Source organism: Telopea speciosissima, unplaced genomic scaffold (genome assembly GCF_018873765.1).
Source record: "Telopea speciosissima isolate NSW1024214 ecotype Mountain lineage unplaced genomic scaffold, Tspe_v1 Tspe_v1.0065, whole genome shotgun sequence".
Taxonomy (NCBI): Eukaryota; Viridiplantae; Streptophyta; class Magnoliopsida; order Proteales; family Proteaceae; genus Telopea; species Telopea speciosissima.
This window is the reverse complement of record NW_025317401.1, coordinates 94,588-116,621: the sequence shown is the minus strand read 5'-3', so window position 1 is coordinate 116,621 and position 22,034 is coordinate 94,588. Positions and strand designations below refer to the sequence as shown.

At 40.2% G+C, this 22,034-nt stretch overlaps 1 protein-coding gene and 1 long non-coding RNA gene across 2 annotated transcripts in view; one reads left to right on the top strand and one right to left on the bottom strand.

The window, feature by feature from the left end:
* Positions 1-41: 41 nt before the first annotated feature.
* On the top strand, positions 42-21,319 carry LOC122647494. The gene is made up of 3 exons (XR_006330908.1): positions 42-55; positions 14,365-14,375; positions 21,206-21,319. It is a non-coding gene; the product is annotated as an uncharacterized LOC122647494 (long non-coding RNA).
* LOC122647492 overlaps positions 8,580-22,034 on the bottom strand; it is a 34,173-nt gene continuing 20,718 nt past the window's right edge. The window contains exons 5-6 of the mRNA XM_043840880.1: positions 9,743-9,801; positions 8,580-8,764 (exon numbers count right to left, since the gene is read on the bottom strand). Of these exons, the coding sequence (XP_043696815.1) occupies positions 8,629-8,764; positions 9,743-9,801 (195 nt within the window). The 3' untranslated portion in view covers positions 8,580-8,628. The remainder of the gene's footprint in view (positions 8,765-9,742; positions 9,802-22,034) is intronic.

Here is a 22,034-nt window from a genome sequence, read left to right as displayed (position 1 = left end):
TGGTACAACAAAAGAGTGATCGTCAATTCAAATAAACGTGGACTAACATTATTGAGTTAAGATAAGTTAATACTTAACTGAGTATGATTGTTTAGTATTGAATGAGTTAGATTGACCCTAGAACTAGTGTGGTCCACAGTAAAATGATAGGACTGTAAATTATATAGCTTGGGGTAAAACAACGACTTCATGCAAATTTTAAAAGACCTTATAATTAGAATTTGGGGGAGTTCGAAGCAAGAGAATCAAAAGTACTTGAGTTACCTTGTTTGTGGAAAAAGAATCGGGTCAAATCGGATCAAGACGAGAAAGTTAAAAGCGATTTAGTGGTTATCGGTTGACCACGACTGTGCTAGTCAATAGGTTCCAGTAGCTTGCTAGTAGCTATAGGCAGGCTATCCGATCAACCAGTTCGTGCAGGTTTATGTGTTGGTCGACCGGCTTAAGACCGAGATGTCTAGTATTAAGATCGGTGGTAGAGTGTGAATTAGTGATTTTAAGTTCGTTTTAGGCTCATTTGGTTCATTTCAAAAGTGAGAAAAAGGAGAAAACATACAGGAAAGCAAGAGGAGAAGAAGGAGAAAGAAGAAAACGGAGATTAAGAGCCTTAAAATCATCGTACAATTGAAAGGAAAGTTGCCTTGGGTCAAGGTGGATTGAGGGAAAGCTCCAAAAGGGGTTTTTCAGTTCAAAAGAAGGTAACCCTAGATCCTTTTTCATTGATTTGTATTTTTAGTGTGGTTTAATGGGTTGTAAATTACTCTAACGGTAATGACTCATTATCGTTAGTAAGTTCGGGAACGGTCACAATGCGGGAACAGATACATATGGCAGTCAAATGGACTGTACGACAATAATATTTTTCAAAAAATCCAGCGCAATAAAATGTTACGATAAAAATACGATACATATTTAATACGTATATAATACGATTGTTCTATAAAATTCCAAGAGAAAAAATACGGACATATATTCACTATGTAAATATTTTTGGATTTTCACTAGTTCAATTATATCATAGATGGGTTAAAGAGTTTTGCTGGTTATGTCATGAAAGGGCATGAAACTACTGAAATACAAACACTACAAGACCGACCAATTTCATCAACATACAGTGTGAGTGTAATCTAATGAATGGGGATCTCTAAGATAAGATAAAAAAATATATGTAAAACTGAACAAACAAAAACAAAAGTGGACAATCAGAACCATCCTAAATTATTCTCAGCAAGAATTTCAAAGGAATTGAAAAGAGATCTCTGCAATTCAATTATTATAAATACTGAATCGGCAAATTGCTTCCACCTTATATACAATCCATCTCAAATAAATAGATGAGAAGCAAGTTTTGAGGGGATAGGAGAAACTACAGCATTCCTGCTGTAGCGTAAAAGTAAGAACCCCATTCTTTCCCAAGTACATAGAAGAAATGCTAAAATAATCTAATCGGATTTTAGTAGAGACACAATAGAGGAGATAGATGAGAGAGAAAAGAGGGGAATTGATTCTGTTATTTATTGTAAATAGATGGTTTTTTTGAACTCATTAATGGTGTGTGTATGTAAGGAGGGATGAGAGGGAAGATGATGATTATGTATGTAAGTATGTTTGATGTAATCATCTCATCACAAATAAAGAAGAAGCAAGGAGGAGTACGGCTGCAAGCAAGAGCAAGAGCAACAGCAACAGCAACCAAACTTTCTTCTTTTTTAGACTTTTTATTTATTTCATTTGACAGGTTAGAGGGTTTAGAAAGGTGGGGTCTTCTGTGTTTGGTTTCCACTCTGTTTTTGTTTCTATTTCTATTTTCCCCTTTTCTTTTTGTAATGTAAAAAAAAAAAAAAAAGATGAGGGAAGGCCGGAAGGGGGGGGGCGGGAGATGAGTTATTTTGGCTAATGGGGGGGTTTTTATTTTACCTTTGGAGAAGAGAATGTGTAAAAAGAAGGAGAACCGAGAACCAGCCGCTGCAATCGCCGGCACAAATCACAAAACCAGCCGCTGGAGAAGAGGCAAAAGAATTGCCGGCAAAAGAACCGTTGAAATCGCCGGTAGAAGTCGCAGAACGCAAGAAGACGTAGAAGAGATAGAGAGGAATGGAAAAGGGGAACCGGGAACCAGCCGCTGCAATCGAAGAGGAAGAACAGATAGAGTTAGGTTTTTTTTTTCTAACGGCTCTTATTAGATTTTAAGCTTTTTTAATCTAACGGTTAGGATAGAATAATAGATTGTAGTTTTTTTTTTTTTTTTTTTTTTAATATATGTAAAAGTATAATATGTGTATTATACGCATTTTATTCGAGTATAATTCGGCAACCCTTAAAATACACGAATTTCTCCGACTCTGAAGTATTATATGTAATACAGAGTATTTTTCATTCAAACGTTAGGATATGCATATAATACGAGTATTTACTAACTATGACTAATGATCTATTAAAATGACTTAGGGTATGTGGGAAGTGATTCCCATGAAGGTAGTGTCTAGATGCCCAAGTAGGTTTGTAAAGAGAGGTTTTGGAGGGGGGTGGGGTTCTCACCCACTATTCTAAAAATATAGAAAAGAGGTTTAATGTTTATGAAATGGCTGCGTAGGGATCCAGTTGATCCAAAAGTGACAGAGAACCAGACAACCAGTAGATACACTGTTTGAGGACAGTAGATATAGTACAGTAAGCGTACATAGACAGGTGAGGGGAATTCTATCATAATACATATGTTTCACATTACTTCACCATGCAGCATGTTCCAACACCATGAAGTTATATTTTAAATGAAATGCATTATATGTATAGTATAATGGCCTAGTGTGAATATGATTTTAGTAATGATGTGATTCATAGTATGAACATGATCTAATATGCTATGATTCTAAGGAACCCCATGAGCAAAAGAATAGAAAGAGAAAGAAAGAGTGAAAGAGTACTCAATGTCATACTCAAAAAATGACTCGGATTCATTGAGTTTCAAAAGGGTGGGCAAGAAACTGGCCAGACATGAAAGGAAGTAAAAGTAAGAAATAAGTTATGTTTTAAAGAGCATGCTTAATTTTTTAAATAGTAGTTGAACATTATACACAATAGCTATGTATTCTAAGGTATGTATTAGGGGTGCAAGTTTGGCCCTGTTGGCCTGAACCCACCTTGGCCCGCCCTGAGCCTGAGTAGGACCTGGGCTGAGATATTTGGCCCTAAGAGCGGGTTAGGGCTGGAAATTGCTGGCCCTGAGCCAGGGTCAGGTCGGGCCAAGGTTGAGGCTTTGGGCTGAGCCTGGCCCGACCCTATTTTAAGTTACACTATAAAATATATGTTGATATAATATATGTATTATAAACTTTAAACGTCACCCACATTTGTTATATAATATATTATATAAGTAGATAATAAGTGATACATATAATACATTTTATTATAGTGTTGTTTTACGTGATAACTTTCTCCCCCGACCCAATCCAATCCATGCATTTCCTTAGCCCTCTTCATGATCAGGGCCAATCAGGGTCAACCCGGCCCAACCCTGAGGGCAGGTCAAGGTTGGGTTTTTCAGGCCCTGAGTCAAGATCGGGTCGGGCCTGGGCCCAACTAAGAGGACTTAGGGTTGAGCTAGGGTTTTATAAAGCCCAACCCAACCCGACCCTGTTGCAGCCCTAGTATGTATTATGATCCAGATTGATGCATCTATGAGTTCAACATGATTTAGTATGATTTCCATGTACGCATGATCCTTCTCAATAGGTTAATTAAGCTCCCCCCCCCCCCCCCCCCACCATTGTTATGATGTTATACAGACTGGAGAGAGCTAGATACAACATTTGACAAGTCTTTTGAGAAGGCGGTCATGTCAAGTGTTAGATAGTAAACCGTATGATGAATGAGGTTGGATGATATAATGTTTTAAATTTACAATAGCTTCACATGTAATAATTGATATTTCGATCTTGTGGATTTTAGGGCCACCAGAGCCAATATCTTCTGGGATCCACATCCTCTACTTCCATTATAGTACTTTCATCCTACTTCCAAGTCTTCACATCACGCCACGTGGCCTGACAGCCATCCAACGTCTGCAAGTGAAACAATTCAAAAAAATTCAAAATGCTTTTCAAAACCTTATGAGACCTTTGAACCAAACCTTAAACCTCTAAACAACTCAACCCAACCGGCTCAAACTCACCCAAACCAAACCCCAAACCCATCTTCCCTCAAATCAGAATTTCTCCTCTTCTTCTTTTGAAAAACTCAAAGCAACTCCATCGAATGAAGATCTCCTCTTCCTCTGAAAAACTTAGAGCCTTCTTGCAATCGTTCATGGCCATGGCTATCTAACGTCATCTGCTCCGCTCTGCTACTCTCTTCTTCTTTTCTTCCAAAAACTCAAAGCAGCACCGTCGGGTTTTAGGATGGGCATAAGGTGTTTGGTTAGATGTCAGCTGATGGCTTAGATAAAGAAAATTTCATTTGGTATTCCACTCGGAGTTGCAGGTGTGACGGTGGTGTTCTACTCCAACGGCAAAGATAGAGTTGGAAGACACAAAACAAACAAACGAGAACCAATTACCAAAATTGTCTTAAATCTAAGTTTAAAGCTACGAAAACCATGGCTGAGTCAGTAACCGCTCAGAGTTGTAAAAAATACCAAAAAAATGAGAATGTTTAAAAAGGGAAAAGAAAGAATTTGAGAGGAGCAGAAACTAGAAAGAATTTGTCTCATGTTCTGGATTTATGTTTTGACAGAGGGAGACAAAGTGGGAGATTTGTATTCTTTGTATTAGTTTTCCTTTTCCATTTTTTTAATTGATTTCAGAGTAGTTGAATATCTCTCCTTTATACTTCTATACATAGCTTGTATATCAAATACTATGAGAAGGAAAAACGATGACATAAGACATAAGACAAAATCACAGATAATCTCATAGAATGTGAACCTTGAAAAATGATGGTGGGTCTTGTGGTACTTGCACTCTCAATTTGGTGGCTATTCTCCCTCGCATCTTATTCTTTCTCCCTCCTATTTTGGGCATAAGATCCACATCCTAGGGCGATCTGAACCTTAGGTTTCCTTCCCTTAGTTTCATCCCTGCTGTGAGATATCCATTTGGATCCATATCTGAACCTACAACTCCCGCTGGTTCATGTTTCAGAAAATTTCTATTAGTTTTCAAGCTGTTGAATCAATTGATTTCTTGCTGGAATCCATAGGGCTATGGGTCAGAAGCCTTATCCTGAACGTTCGAATCCGTAGGAGATAAAATCAAGTGATTTCTTCTCTCGAAATTAATTTTGAGTTTTCCGCCAAGAGGGTTCCCAAGGTTGAAGACGAGGAGCCTTTCCGGAGTTGCAGGTGTGACGTGTTCTACAGAGAAAAAGAAAGAAAGAGAAACCAGGCAGGGAGGGATGGGAAGGAGTTATAGAGGAGAGAGAATGGGTTAGATTAGGGTAGGGATTGGGTTAAGGATGTGTTTAAACCGGTCGGGTGGGTTTGTTTTGGGGTTTAAGGTGGTTCAAACAGGTCTCATCAGATTTTTTCAACAAAATTTTGAATTCAATACAGGCCATTGGATGGTCAAAAAGACACGTGGCGGGCTGAGAAGTCGTGGAAGTAGGATGGAAGTACTATCGATGGAAGTAGAGGATGTGGATCCTATATTCCGTTGTAGTATTTATGATTATGAATGTCAATTTTTCGTTATGGAATGAATGATATAGATAATATGTCGTTATCTCACGGCGGTCCATGAGGGCCAACACCCATATCTTTAATATGGATTCTGGGGTACCACAGATTATGGATTATGGGGATTTCAAAGGGTGGATTTTTTTGATCCAGTATCATCAAGTTTATTTTTGTCTCCTTGAGTTTGCTCTTCAACTAGCAACATCTAAGGGGATTCCGTTCACTGGACCATTTCCTTTCAAACCTCGTCAAACCAACTTTCCTCTTCTACCCTAAACATATGTTTACATGTCAACCCTCACCCAATTACCTGAGACCCTATTACCAAACATGCCAATTCTCACCCAACTTTCTGAGAGGCCAATCCATTTGAACTTGTCAATACACCTGCACCCCTCCTCTCCCATGATACCTGTTGCACAAAAAAAGGTGTTAAGGGATGTCCTCAACCCCGCAACACTAGAACTAGAACTAGACTAGAAACAGTTATGGAAAACGAAGATCACTCTTGATGGTTTCTTGATTTCCCTATTGATTGAATACTTGAGTCCCCCCATTACATGGATGCAAGAGCCTCTACTTATACAAGTTTCTCTCCCCAACCCTCTTTCCAAAGATTTGCCAGATCCGCTAGATGGCTTTTCTTCTTCATAAGGTGGTGGAGTTGTGCTCGGATTAGGAAACCCTTCAAATGGACAATCCTCTCCTCGTTTCCCGAGATTCAAAATCTTCTTGCGCATGGATTGCAGTTACTAGTCACCATCTATCAAGATTCTCTAAAACTGATTTTGCTGACGTGTCTAAACTAGTCTAACTGCCACGCACGTGGTCTGACCAGAATTGGACGAAGACTGGTTTCTTTTGGATCCCAAACCATTCCACATGTCATCCTCGGACTAGGTGGATAATAAATGGTGTATCAATACCCAACCTCATTGTAGCACCTGTCGCAACATCTATTGTTTAGATACATACCACCATGGCCTACCCTAACCCTACCCCTTCAATCTTCCCTGAATATCCAACGATCAATTGAATAGTCTATCGCAATTGCATGCTAGGACCTACTGGAAAACCACTCGGCAAAGGATACCTAATGGCTTAGGTCAAGTGAAATGCAAGAGCAAGAGAGGTCAGAACACTTCTAAAGCAACTAAATCTATTATTTAAACACTTCACAGAGAAATCAACTATTTTTACTGCAGATTCCCATGGATGGTGGAGAGAATCAGTCCCATGGGGAGCAATGAAACTATAATGTTGGAATTGTAAGGGGTTGGGGAGTACTTAACAATTCGATCTCTAGTGCACCTCTCCAAGACGGAACACCTTGATTTTATATCATTTTTTTTTTTTTTTTTGGAGACAAGAGGGATATCCGATTTTAGGCCAACTAAATCCCCCCTAGGCTCGTACATGACCCCTGCGCCACGCACGAACCGGGAGCTTCTGAGCCCTAGTGAACCTCAGGCAGGTGGCCCCAAGAAATTATGGGGCGGCAAAGGTTTGATCACGAGATCTCGCTTCCTGAGGCGGAGTCTCATGTCCCCTCCAAGCCAGCTACGCTAACCCCTTGGGGTTTGATTTTATATCATTTTATTTTCTTATTCTTCCCACCATACCCTCTCGTTCATTTTCCATCAATTCTATTGGAATCACCACCACTCTCATGGGAACTTTGCCTCTACTTTGAGAACAGTAAAATGGTCCAACCATGAGATTTAATACGAATTAAATTACGGTCCAAGGAAGGTGTTAGCCTCTTATTTTCTAATTTCTTGAGCCAATCCAGAGTAGTGCTACAACTTTTGGCAAGCACAAGGTGAGAAGAAAATAAGGGGTTAATAGTAAAGAGGGAGAGGGAGTGAAGAGGACAAGGGTTCTGTTCTTCGATTTTGCTTGGTTGTACATCAAATTTATGGTCTGAACAACATATGTGCATGGTTTTAGTGCACGGTATTAGAGCGGATATCGGTAACCTGCACCCAGATTACATTTTTTCCCCTGATTTGCCCGTATCAAAATCTGTTTTCCAAAAGCTTTAAGCATCATCTGGGCAAATTATTTGGAAGAAAAAACACAACCTGGGCTCTATGTGGTGCGCTTCCCCTCTGCCCAGACACAGGGGCAGGTGGATCTTTATCCTCTCAAGTGCGGTGCCAGTGCACCTCACTTGTGCATCCAACAATGCACTGGCCCAGTGAACCTTTAAAATTCATCCTCTTAGTCTCATGGCACCGTCGGATGCTCAAGTGTGGCGCACTGTGACTTGAGCGGATAAAAATGCTGTCTCCTATACTTCCAGCCCAATGATGTGCACCACGCAATGATACCATCTAAGTTGTATCAACATGAAAGCTGTAGTTATAATTCAACAAAAACCTTGACCCAACTATAAAAACTCCCGTCTTTACCTACGAATTTTTATCCTCTCCTGTTACTGCACGGTGCAGTAATGCATCGTGCAGCGGCTGCAGAGGCCATGTGCACCATGTGGGACCCACTGTGCCACATGGCCTCTGCAGCGCCGCACGATGCAGTACTGCACCGTGCAGTAACAGGAGGTGATAAAGATCCCTTTACCTACACCAGAGACTGTCACCAAATGAAAAGAAATGGAAACAAAATTCACACATAATAAGACAAACTATGATGATATAATGATTGATTTATGTATCTATCTCTCCCCTCAAATTCAAAAAATAATTGAATTTTTTCTTTTCTTTTCTATCCATTTCTAACCAACCAAACTAAGCCTAAAATGAAATAAAATGACAATAACCACTGTCCAACCCTTTTTATCTCTCAATCAAGGAAAGAAGAACAAATCCCCCCCTCCCTCCATCCATTATAAACAAATTAAATAAAAAAGAACCATCATTTCCTTCCAATCTACCAATGCAAGGACTACACCTACCCAATGTATAAACAAAAAGAAGCTGGTCTGTTTCTCCAACTCAATCCAAGTAGAAGAGAGTCACAATCTTTCGGAGGTTCTTCGCTTCTTGACAAGTTTCCATGAGCAACTTACTGTCATGGAAGGCAAAGCAAATGACCTGCTGTACATGCGAGATGATGTCCATGTTACATAGCCTGTTATTCCATCACAATTCCGAAACTAATCAGTAGAGAAGTATTTTGTGGGGGGGAAAGAAGATTTTGAAAGTATGCCTTGTGCAGAGAAACAGTAACCGTCAGTGCTAGTAGACTTTCTGATGAAGAAATACATAAGATGACAAAGCTAAAACAAAACCCAAAATCCCAAACAAGAGTTAAAGCTAGGCTAAACAGCATTGATTGCAACCATCATAATGTGTTAATCAGAGGTTCAAGATCAAAGCCATAACATGCAAATTCTTTTATTGGTCATTAGCCATAATAACATGGATGTTTTGTTCTTTTTATTTTGCTGGAAGCGGAAGAGTTTTGAGAGAAAACAAAGAACAGGTGACTTGCATGAACCCTGTTTGGATAAACCAAGATCCTATCCATTGAAGGTCAAGTGAAGTTTGATGATGGTAAACATCCAGTCAACCCTTTTGGCCATATTGATTTTACAAACACACCATCTCATTGCTCAAACAACTTAAGATCATCAATCCCTAACAACCCTTAAATGAGATCTAGCCCATGTATGTGTATATCCATGCACAGATGCATTTACTAATTGGATATGCCCACTGAACTATCAGTCCAATCCTTACATGTTGGCAATACGTTTACTACATAATGCAACCCAATCCTCACTTCAGTTAATCTACCCACAACTATTGAATTTTATTATTACAATAAACTTGGGATTTTCTAAAATAGATAAATGGAAATTGAATGTCTCGAAACCCTGCTTAACGCCAAGTCAAAAATGATTTTACAGAGATTCTCACCGAGTGGTACGAGTCTACACCTAGAACCCATATACCATGATCCATCAGGTACTAGTAATTATCACACTAGATTTATTACCCCACCCGAACCCCCATATTTATTTATATATGTTGACTCCAATAAGCTGATATTAAGGAATACAACTAAAGAAATGAGAAAAACAAAAAAAAGGAAGCTCTAACACACCTGCTGGATTCTATTAAAGGCAAATGATCATTGTAAGGTTTCTCTATGACATATTTAACCTGCAAATAAGGTAAAAAATATAATGTTAAACACAAAAATGTAAAGCGTCAATGAAACATCCTTGGTACTAGGCATAATGGCATTGGCAAACCTCCAAAACCTCAAAAACAAAAACCTGGCATTGCTTACTCTTTTTAACAAATGTACTAGGCAAGAGCCAATAAAAAGAGGATATACAATTAGGTCATATACAAAATCCACATGCGCACCAAAAGGCAAGCATGTCTACAATTCTAATTTGTTTTAATATCTTCAAGTAACACATTTTGATATGGTGTAGCAAAAATATTCCACAACCATATAAGAATAAACAAAACTAGTGAAGAGCTAGAGCAAACTTATATTAGTTTTTTCCCATCACTATACAAATAAAAAATTATTCAAGGTAATACATACATACGAAAGCCATACAGCATAAGCAGTTCCCTAGCCAAAATGGTCACCTAGGGCTCTAGGCATACAACCTGTTGTCTTGAGGGCCTTGCATTCCAAAATAAGCCTTGCCTAGGCACATGTCACATCCCCTCCCCAGACCACCTGGTCTCCAAGACAACACCTAGACAACTCTGTCTTGCGCTTCAAACTGAAGGAACTAATTTTACATTTAGCTTCTGCTTCAACCACAACTCCCATCTCGTGGGCTCTGTACGGTAGTTCACAGATCAATTATGTGGTCTTTGACACTGAAGAATTTAAAAAAAAAAAAAAAAACTCATGTCTGGTACAATCCAGATGGTTTGAAACGAAAATAAAGTAGTCTATGAAAATTTCCCCATGGCAATAAAATTGTTTGCGTTTAAACAATTCAATCAAGATAAAAAATATGTCACCAAATCAAAGGAGGACTCGGGCATATTTCTCCGTCACTTTAACCTTTGAGATTCCCTGGCCTGCTTTAGAGTGATAACCTTTTGGAGAAGATGGATTACTCACTCAATCAAATGTCCCGGCAATTTTATCCAAAATTTCATTGGTTATGTAATTACGTATGAATCATCTACCAATTTCAGGTTTCATAGAGAAAATCAGTCGTGTCATCCCAGTGGAGTTTTCACTCTTCCATTTTTGGAATGTGGGATCAGTAAGACTTGGAGCCCTAATAAATCCAGTTACTTATCCTAATTTCCCACAACGACTCAAGGACAATCTTACAGAATGGGCCCAGTCCAGGTAGTTGGCATTATCCAACTTGACAATAGAATCTGTACAATGGTGCTTTCCAGAAAGTCAAGGCTGGGATTACCACTGCTTGTGCCACCAACTTGGGACTCTACTAGTCCTCTGACCTCGGACATGATTCTGAAATATACTAGGGAAGCAGGTTCCCTATATTTCTACCCACATTTCTTCCCAAAAACAGAAACACTATGATCATAGATATCAAAAAAATATCGCAAACATGAAGTAATCCCAACCAGATATATTTCTGATGCAGATAAATCACTTAGAGGGTTTATTTTAGTGGAAATAAGACTTGGGATGGTGTATGTATTGGGGCTTTGATTCTATGCGTTTATTTTGTAATTGGCCAATTTAATGAGGCTAAAATAGGGGGTAGAAAGTAGGAAAACGGGGCTTGCTTCATTAGTTTAGTTATAGTCCTATTTGAATCTGTTTTCTTTATTATTTCACTTTCCTAGACAATTTAGGATACCTTATTAGTTAAGCATTGGGTTGTGCCTTTCTTTTTTAGTGTCTATGTTTATTTTTGAGTCTCCTATATAAGTTTGTAAGGGAGGCCAACATTGTACACGAATTTGAATGAATAGAAAAGTTGCTTATGCAATGTTGAAATCCTAAGATAAGATAGGTGAGAGGCCTAGGGTGAGATGCCTATTCCATTCCCCCATCCCCTTCCATTGATTCTTGATTCCAAACCCTAATTCAGTCCAGTCGATCTCAAGAAGTCCTTCAAGTTTGCTGGAAATTTTCTGCAAGTTGTTCACATCAATCTCTTGGGTATTCTTATCAATTTCAAGTTGTTGCAGAGTCCAAGATCCATCGTGGCATCACCACTGCAGGGATCAATTCCCCATCATCGATTCTTCAAAGGAATCTTGGGTTTCAAAGCCCTAAAGTGCTGATCGGCTTTCTTTTCGCTCTACCGATTGTGATCTTCTAGTGGAATTTCTTTATTACAACTACATATCAGTCAACTGCAGCTTCAACATGTTATTACTTTGTGGGACTATTTCTCTTTGGTTATCTTTTTGAAGTCTCATCATTCTTTTCCAACCAATTTGAGATCCCATTGTTCTCTTTGGGATCTCATTGCTCTCTTTCTTGTTCTTTGGGGATTTTCTATTTGATCCTGCCTGGGATTAGACCTATTCTGGTTCTGGTCCTACATTAATTTCTCATGGTAGAAACCACATTTAACAAAATATGCCTTCAAACAGTACTATGCATCAACCAAAACAAATGTCCAGCCCCTAAGAATTTACTGAGCATTAACTTGGTCTTCAACTTCCACAAAATTGCATCATAGAGAGAGATTAAACCATTTACAGCAAAGTCACTTGTGTAGATGTCAGTTCAACTAAGAACCAACACTACAGTAGGATTGATGTACTGATATTCAGATATCTTGATTTCCCAAGTTTCCGAGACGAAACCTATATGTAAAATTGTATCGACCAGGTTTCAACATATTTCAAAATTTTCAATAATTTTGACCAGTTTCAACTTAAAAATACCAAGTTTCGACCAATTTCAACCAGTTTCGGTAGTTTCGACCAGCTCATGACATATCGAGTTTTGCCTTTTGCCCAAAAAATACCAGGTTTCGACCAAAACCTAGGAAATCTCGGTTTCGAAACCAAGATTTAGAACCTTGGTAACAATCAAACATCAGTTCCATTGGCTGATTCAGTCTTTCGAATGGTAATCAGCAGATCAGCAACTTTCAGGGCAGAACTCTCGCTAAAATTGTTGGAATAAAAGATTAAAAAAAATGGGGAAGCGCAGGTGCATGCGGCAGCCAATGAGAATGCGCACATAGGCATCTTGGCGGGGCGGTCATTCCCCCCCCCCCAATGTGTCTGGGCGTGGCCTGCGCCCCCACACACCCCACAGAGAACATTTTCCTTCCAAAAAAATACATATATAGAAGAAGGATAATTTGGATTGAGCCTCTCACTCTTTCCCTTGGGTTTCTCACCCACGGTCTCTCACCGTAACTGCATCTCACAGCTACCAAGCCAAAGCTTTCTCTTTTTTTTTTGTTTTTTTTTAACTCAAAAATTGTGGGATAGGCTGCCCTCTTCCCTTTATTTATAATAGAAGTATGGGTTACAAAATGGTAAGTGTTTGCTACCAAGTAGCTTACAACCAAAATAGAATCTTCCTATAAAATCTAGTTGCCATGCATCAAAATAGAAACTCCTATTTTAGAGAAGAAAATAAAAAAAGTAACAAACTGGAATTAGAAACTAATAAGGCTTTATAGAATCCAGCCTTCTAAACAAACATGGATACAAAAAAAGAAAGAAACAAAATTAGAAACTACTAGATAGCTATAGACTTAATAACTAAGAAACTATTACAGAAATAGAAACTAAATTAATAGCAGCTTCTAACATAATATTCCACTAACATCCAGCATCTAATCTTCATACCAGCTGCCCATATGAGCCCACAGCAGTGTTCACATGAACAGTAACCCGTGGTACTGTTCACGTGAACAGTAACTTGTGTTTTTATTCTGACATGGTCCCTTCTCTTCTTCATGCTTCTATCTAAACTAGGGCTGCCTTATGTGATGCTCCATCGAAACAACAAAAACCTGCCACATCATCAGACCAGGCTGCCTCACACAGCAGTTGAATCCCACAACTACACTGGGCTGGTTTTGGGGCCTTGTCCCTACAGCTACAAGTGAACCTGTGATCACACATGCTTGATTATATAGAATCAAGGAATTGACACAAGACGGGGCTAGGGCCCAGTTGGAGAATATTGATGTCACAAACTAGAGCCCAGTCACACATGCTTGTTAGATGCATTAAAAGTATAAAGGATGAGGACATCAAGGAGAGATGGAATGGTTAGTTCTACAGCCTACTTAATGAAACCAATCCGAGTTATAGTGGACCGGAAGTAGGCACTACCCATCAAGTCACCTATCGAAGGTATATTTGTAAAATTCGGGTTTCTAAAGTAAAAGAAGCACTAAGAAAGATGAAAATAGCCAAGGCTCCTGGCCAAGATGGGGTCCCAATAGAAGTGTGGAAGAGCTTAGGAATATGCGGCTTATCTTGGTTAACAAAACTGTTCAACAAGATTATGAGCACTGAGAGAATGCAAGATGAATAAGGGAATAGCATGGTGGTCCTAATTTACAAAAATAAAGGCAATTTCCAATGTTGCAACAATATAGAGGCATAAAACTAATGAGTCATACCATGAAGTTATGGGAGAGGGTTATTGAAACACACCTGAGAAAATGGACCACTATTTCAGAGAACCAAATTAGCTTTTTGCCAAGAAGATCCATATGGTCTTTATTGATCTAGAATAAACTTATGACTGAGTTCCCAAAGATTTAATTTGACAAGTGCTAGGGAGGAGAAATGTTTCAAGTAAATATGTGGACTTAATTAAAGATATGTTTGATGGTGTGGTGACAAGTGTAAGAACCGTGCAGGGTCAAGGTAGTGAATTCCTAATTACAGTTGGGTTACATCAAGGATCAACTTTAAGCCCTTATCTGTTTGCGCTTATCATGGATGAGTTAACCAGAGACATCCAAGATGAGTTTCCTTGGTGCATGCTTTTTGTTGATGACATTGTTTTGGTGGATGAGACAAAAGATGAAATTAAAGCCAAACTGGAATTATGGCGATCAACCTTGGAATCAAAAGGTTTTAAGATAAGTGGAACAAACACAAAGGATATGGTATGTAATTTTTAGCAACTTCGGAACGGATAATGAAGGGGTGAAAGTTGATGAAATGGAGATTCCGCAAAGTAGCCTTTTTAGGTATCTAGGATCAATCATCATTAAAGAAGGTGATATAGAAGATGATTTCTCATAGGCGCATCCAAAGTGTCACATGATCGACGAATTCCCTTAAAGCTAAAAGGTAAATTTTACATGACAGTCATAAGACCGGGTATGATGTATTGCACAGAGTGTTGGGCAGTATGTCATATAGATAAGCTAAGTGTAGCGGAGATGGGGATGTTGAGATGGATGAGTAGCAAAACCAAGAAGGATAAGAATCATAAGATAAGGAATGACCATACTAGAGCTGGTTTGTGAGTAGCCCCGATTCAAGATAAGCTTCGAGAAAGTCGCCTGAGGTGGTATGGCCATGTTCAACGGAGACTGTCGGATGCTTTGGTTCAGAGGAGTGACTTGATTCAAATTGAGGGTTCTAAAAGAGCTAAGGGCAGGCCTAAAATGACCCTAGGTGACGTAGTGAGGAAAGACATACATAGTTTAGGTCTTCTTATTCCTAGGGGTGTCAATGGGCCGGGCTGGGCCGGGCTTGCACTAAACCCTAACCCAACCCTAGGAGCCTTAACCTAAACCCAAGCCCAGCCCGGCCCTGCCAGTGCCAAGCATACCCTCAACCCAGCCCGACCCTGGCAGGGTTTTCCTAAGCCCGGCCCGGCCCTGTTGGCCCTGAATATCTTTGCGCATGAGCTTGTGGAACTAACAAAGCCCACTCAGTCTACCCACTTCACAAAGCTCAAGCTATAAAAAAAACATAATTGTTCAGAAACAAGCTATTACTAGACTCGAACCTTCGACCGGTCACGATAGAAGAATTTTAACCGTTGTACCAAGAGCCTCTCTTTCTTTGTTTTTTAAATATATAGTATATAATACAGGGTCGGGCTGGCCTTGCCAAGGTTGAGGCCTCAACCCAGACCCGACCAGGCCCTGCCAAGGCCAATAAAAACTAAACCCAGCCTGACCCTATATTAAACACAAGCCCGGCCCGGCCCTGTTCGGGCTCAAGGCAGGTTAGGGAGGGTTCGGGTTGGCCAGGTTTTTTTTAGACCCCTACTTATTCCTAGTACGACGTCGAATAGAACTAATTGGAGGGCAAAGATCTGTGTAGCCGACCACAGTTTTATTTTAGACTATTTTTGTAGTTATGGTTGTTGTGTTCCCTTTCTTTTATTCTTACTTTATTCCTTGTTCTTTGTAAGGACCGTGTAGCCGACCCCATTTAGTTGGGATAAGGCTGAGTTGTTTCATTCCTAATGCTTGTTTAGGTTTTTTTTAACTTGAATTATATGTGTTCTAGTACTAAAGTTTGTATGAGATAGGCCATATCATTGTATATATACAGCATAGACTTCCAACAATAGATCCAAAGTCAAACTACCATTTTGAGTGAGTTTTTTTTTTAAATTTAAAGTAGGGATGTAAACGGATCGGATTGGGATCGGATACAGATCTGATGTGATCGAAGCCGGATATTCCCTGGCCGAATACGGATACCTCTAAATGGATTCGGATGCGGATCGGATCTGGATTTTCGACCATCCGTTTACATCTCTGCCTTGTGTAACCCGGACCTTCCTCCCCGTAGTGGATACAATTCACTCTCAATCCATATCTCTTAGATCATGATTCTCTTTTCATCATATTCTAGAACCTGTTGAATCTTCAAAGACCCTCAAAATCATTATTTACTTAATTTTTTATTATTAGGTATTCGGATTTTTTTTTGGACTGGTTTTTATTGGAGTATTCAGATTTTTTTCCGGATATCTCTAAACGAATACGGATGTCCCTAAACGGATGCGGATTCAGATTCGGATTTTTGTTATCCATTTACATCCCTAATTTAAGGGTTCCCTTATTTTATAGGGCCTAAAATAGGCTGGACAGCAACTTTCACGCCTAATTAGATCATACGGCCACCGAAACCAGAGGCTGAAAAAATAATACACCAACTTGGCCGAGATCTCATTTGAAACCCAGACCTCGAACCTTGACCATGTGTGCTGCCACATGGCCCTTCGTCATGTGCTCACATCACCATCACTCCAAAACTAACTGTAATGTAGGACAGGCATGAAGATTCAACCAGTCCCAAAACAGGATCTGAAATCAGGGAAAATTGGTTCAGTTCGATGGGTTAAGGCTGGGATAGTTTGATAGGGTAGGGTTTAGTTCAAGGGTGAAGTTAGTGTGGAGGGATAGGTCTGGGACAGTAGGAAAACCAAAGGGTTAAGCAAACAAATCTGCAGCAGGTTTTTCTTCTCTGCCAATTTGAGTAGCAGGCTAGGAAATAGGGTTTTAATGGGTTATAGGGAGATTTCTTGTGGAGGCCAATCAACAGGTCAGAACTCAGAAGGGGCTGAAAGGGGGATCGAGGGAGCTCTAGGATGGGGGAAGGGATGCTCAAAAGATGGAAGAAAGGTGATGGTTGGATTGAACAGGGGAAGGGTGTAATGGAATTAGAAGGTTAGGCTGAAAATAGAAAGTAACCTGAGAATGAAGGTCTGAGCAGCAGCAGGGAATCTCGGTTGATGGGAAAGGCCTTCAAATGGCTTGACAGCTTGTATGGAATGAAGAACAGTAACTAGAAGAGACCTCCTGGGCTTGCCACCGCAAGGAGTCAGCTAGATCATACACTAGCTCTGTGTTCAAGGATCAAACACCCAGGAAAAGCTTCAAGGAAGCAGAAATTGCATAACAGCAGCAGTAATGGTAGAAATTGTGGGTTATTGTAGCCCTTCTGGGTTGCTTTTATAGATTAGAATAAAAGAGAAATAGCAAAGAGTCAAAATTGGAAAGTCCCAAAATTAGAAACTTCCAACCTTGGACCTTACTTGAGATACAAGACACTACCAGCCAAAGCTGGTGTGAACTAACTTAGACAAAATTAAAAGACTTGGTCAAACTAAAATATGGGACCACCACTTAAACTAGACCAACTGAACCAACCGGTTCACTGGTTTATTACAAGACTCCAAAATAAAACATAACACAACCCAGTCAAAATTGTGGCCTGCTGCTGGACAGCAGCCTTCTCAAAATCGTGACTGGCTGCCAAGGAAGGCAGCAGCCGCCTTCTTTTTCTTCCTTGAGTACACCCTTGGTTCTGCATCAAACTGCCACCTTATGCGCTACCATTGTACCAAATCACCATGCCACATGCACATCCTTAAGCACTGCATATGACAATCACCAGCACAACTGATCAAGCCATATCATCACTGGCATGTCTGCACAATACTGTCACTGCCTTGTCCCCTGCCACATCATCAGGATACTGCCCACTGTCTGGCCACCTCACCAGACATTATCAAGCCAGTGTCCACATGTGCTACCACCTGCCATATCACTGACTGAGCATCACCTGTACACATCAACACTGCTAGTGCCACATCACCACATGCCTGCACCCACAAACACCTACACTTCTCAGGTTTGATCCGTTTTTGCGTGACCATAAGGAAAACCTCATATCTTCCTCATATGGAATCAGATCAACGTGATTCCAGTTGCGTTTGAAAGATGACTCAACATACTACAACATTCCAGTTCATAGCACCTTCTAAATCTGCCACTAGGTCTGCCCAAATTGTCTGCAAACATTACACATCCGCATGAACCTGCCAGGTCACAATGTAATGTGCTTGTATACTGTACCCAATGCTGCCATAAGATGTCAAACGCTGCCATACATGCCCGGATACCTCAATATCACTGCCAAATTGACTCACTGCCACTGTACTGACTGTACTACCAAGTCATTGTCTGACAGTGCCAACTCACTGTCCTCAATGCGCAACTGTCATGCCAACTACCTGCTGACACAACCATGTTAGCTGCTCTGCTGGTCCCTTCAACTACCTGAGGTACTGACCAATCTCCACACCAGTCATCCAATAATGACAGTACCTCTTCGTGAGTGTGTTGCTCAACTGACCGCTGCCATAAGATGTCAAACGCTGCCATACATGCCCGGATACCTCAATATCACTGCCAAATTGACCCACTGCCACTGTACTGACTGTACTACCAAGTCATTGTCTGACAGTGCCCACTCACTGTCCTCAATGCGCAACTGTCATGCCAACTACCTGCTGACACAACCATGTTAGCTGCTCTGCTGGTCCCTTCAACTACCTGAGGTACTGACCAATCTCCACACCAGTCATCCAATAATGACTGTACCTCTTCGTGAGTGTGTTGCTCAACTGACCGTGTTGACAACAATGACAACAACCACAGCCATGGTTCCAACATTCTATTCTATATAAGTTTTTTCTATATAAGTTTTGACACTATGGCTGAAATTTCTGCACCAAGAGCCAATGAAGAAGCACAAGTGTACTCCACCGCCAACAATGGTTCAAGATTTTTGGGGAGAGGACCTCAAAGAATCTTCATGCCACCACACACTTTTGAGGACTATGTCTGTACCTACTTTGAGCCAGGTCCGCCTAACCGCTGTACCGACGACTCACACAAAGTGCATTTGGATTTGAAGGAATACAATGGCAAGCACGACCCACAAGTATTCTATAATCGGATTTCTTGTTTAGATGACTACTTTGATTTGTATAACTTGACAGAGCCAAAGAAGCTGAACTGGTACAAACCAAGCCAGTAGGACCGGCCTAAGAATGATGGAACAATTATGAGAGAAAACTACATCAAAGAGGGACAGATCCTACCACGTGGGTCGAGATTAAGGAAGAATTATAGAGCAAATACCTTCCATCCATCCTCAAAGCATGACTGCACAACCAGCTCAACTTGCTACAGCAAGAAGCACTATCGGTGGGCAGACTACATGCAATACTTTGACACCTTTGTCTCACATGTACCGGAGTTGATGAGGAGGTTGACCAGCAGATGTCCTGTTTCAAATTAGGATTGAGGCTGGAAATCCAGAAGGAGATGGGAGTGACGGTAATGTAGTCCTAGATAGACAAAGGATCTACTAGGAGCCAAGTAACCAGGACCTTCCAAACTGCTGACCGAATGGGCAGGTTTGAGGGTTTGGGTCAAAAGTTAGGGTTAGGTCTAGGGTAATGAGGATAATTCTTATATGGTAATGATAGGCAGGTTTTTAGGAGGTTAATGAACTAGGTTTAGTCAAGTTTGAGTGAGAATTTAAAATTTAGAAAATTAGGGTTTCGGGTTTTGGGTTTTGGGAAAGATGAGGTTGATGGTTTTTAGGGTTTAGAGTGAGAGTTTTGGGCAGGGGTTAAGATCAAGCTTCCCTAAGGTGAGGGGAAGGTTCGAACCAAATTTGGGCAGAAACTGATGGAGGGATTGAGCTATGGGGATTTTAAGGTTTTAGGGCTGTAATGGGAATTGAGGGGGAATAGAGTTTTGATGGGAGAATGGACCTAGGGTTAGGGTCGAGTGGAAGGACTGATAAGGGAATATTGTGGTTAAAATTTGATTGAATTTGGCTGGTGAAATTGGGCTGGGCAGAATGAAGATAAGCTAGGGTTTGATGGATCGATGGGGATTAATGGAGGGGATAGTATTGAGGATCGATTGGCTTAGGTTAGAGGATTAGAAGGGGGCGATTGCTAAAACAGTAAATTACTTACTTGTATAGCAGATCTTCAAAATTACTCACAAGGCACACTCACGATGGAGCTAGGCAGCAAGCAGAAAACTATTTTTTCAAAGTTTGAATTATGGGGGAACCTCCCACTATTTATTTATTTATAATATGGCCATAGGCCCAAATCCTATTACAAATATGAATCACCCTCTCTACATAAATCGTGGAGGGGTGGGACAACTTAGATTAAAAGCTAAAACTAACAAGAATCCCTAACTACCACTAACAAGATTCCCTAACTACCAATAGGAAGTAAAGCACTTAACATCCAATAAGATTAAATCACTTAAATTGAACCATGATCTGAACTGGTTCAATTTAAGTTTACAAATTGACTGGAAAATAAACTAAGTGTGGAATGCAAAATAAACTAAGACTGAAATAACTACATATGGAAATAAACTAAGGCTCCAACACTCGGCCCTAATCTTAGGGCTGCTTCTTCTTCTTGCAGATGCTTGGATTTGCATCAGGCGGATACTTACAACCTTTAGGAATGCTTCCAGAAAAGCTTATAAGGAAAGGAGTTACTAAAGCCTCCTATAAGACAATTTTGGCATTCAAGCTAGGCAGGACAAGAAAAAGTCTATAGTCAGTGTTGTCTCAGGTAGGCCCATAGGTTCCGATACTATCATTAATACTCCTACCGGACGACCCTTTGGTACTACTATAGCCACCAACAACAAAAGAAAGGCACCTATGGATAGTAGCCCCAACACTGAGTGCTTATAGTTGCCAGGACCAGGAGTATGGACATGCTGCAAAATTATGTCCAATGCGGCAGAAGTTCTATGCGGTAGCTTCTAGTACCATTGAGGAGGAGGATGTAGCGGAAGTGACCAAGCCATACCCACTTGATGATAATGTTGATTATGGTTATGAGGATGGTGAGGACACTCAAGGTGTCAACCTATTATGTCTTTATTATACCACTGACACCGAGGAAGAAAGTGAAACTGTTAGAGAATATAGATGAAGAAAACCAGAACCGAGAATGTAGGAAGAAGAGAGAAAGAGAAGAAGATGAGGAAGAGGAGAGAACTGTTAAACTTATCAATCTCCCTCATAATGCTTGTATTTATAATCTCAAATTACAATAGAAAGGGGAACTCCTAATCAGATTAGGAATTCCTAATCATGATAGGATTCCAAGTTACAATAGGAAAAGAACTAGATCTAACAACTCAAACTGAAACTAAGACTAACAACTCACAGTAGAATTAGGACTTGACATAATTAGAAACTAGGACTCCAACTAGGACTAGGAAAATAGAAGATACACATATCAACTGTTGGAATATGTACTCCAGAATACCATGGGGGTATTCTGGTCCTTTTAGGGTAGTTTTTATGTTATTAAGTGTAAGTCGGCTATGTGGGTTTTAGTCCCACATCGTCTATTTTAGTCTCTTGTAACTTTCCCCTCTATTTATAATAGAGGGGCTTACCTATCAATTAATACAAGCAATTATTCTCTCATTCTCTCTTTTCTAGCCCACGATTCTACCAACATGGTATCAAAGCTAGTCTGATCTAGGTCTGAAAAAGAGAAAGAAAACCCTAATCCATCTCTTCAATCGACTTCTCCCTTCTTCTCCCTTTCTTGGCTTCTCCTTCTTCTGTTCTTCTTCCTCTCAACCTTGCAAAGGGGTAGCACTAATGAGGTAAACACA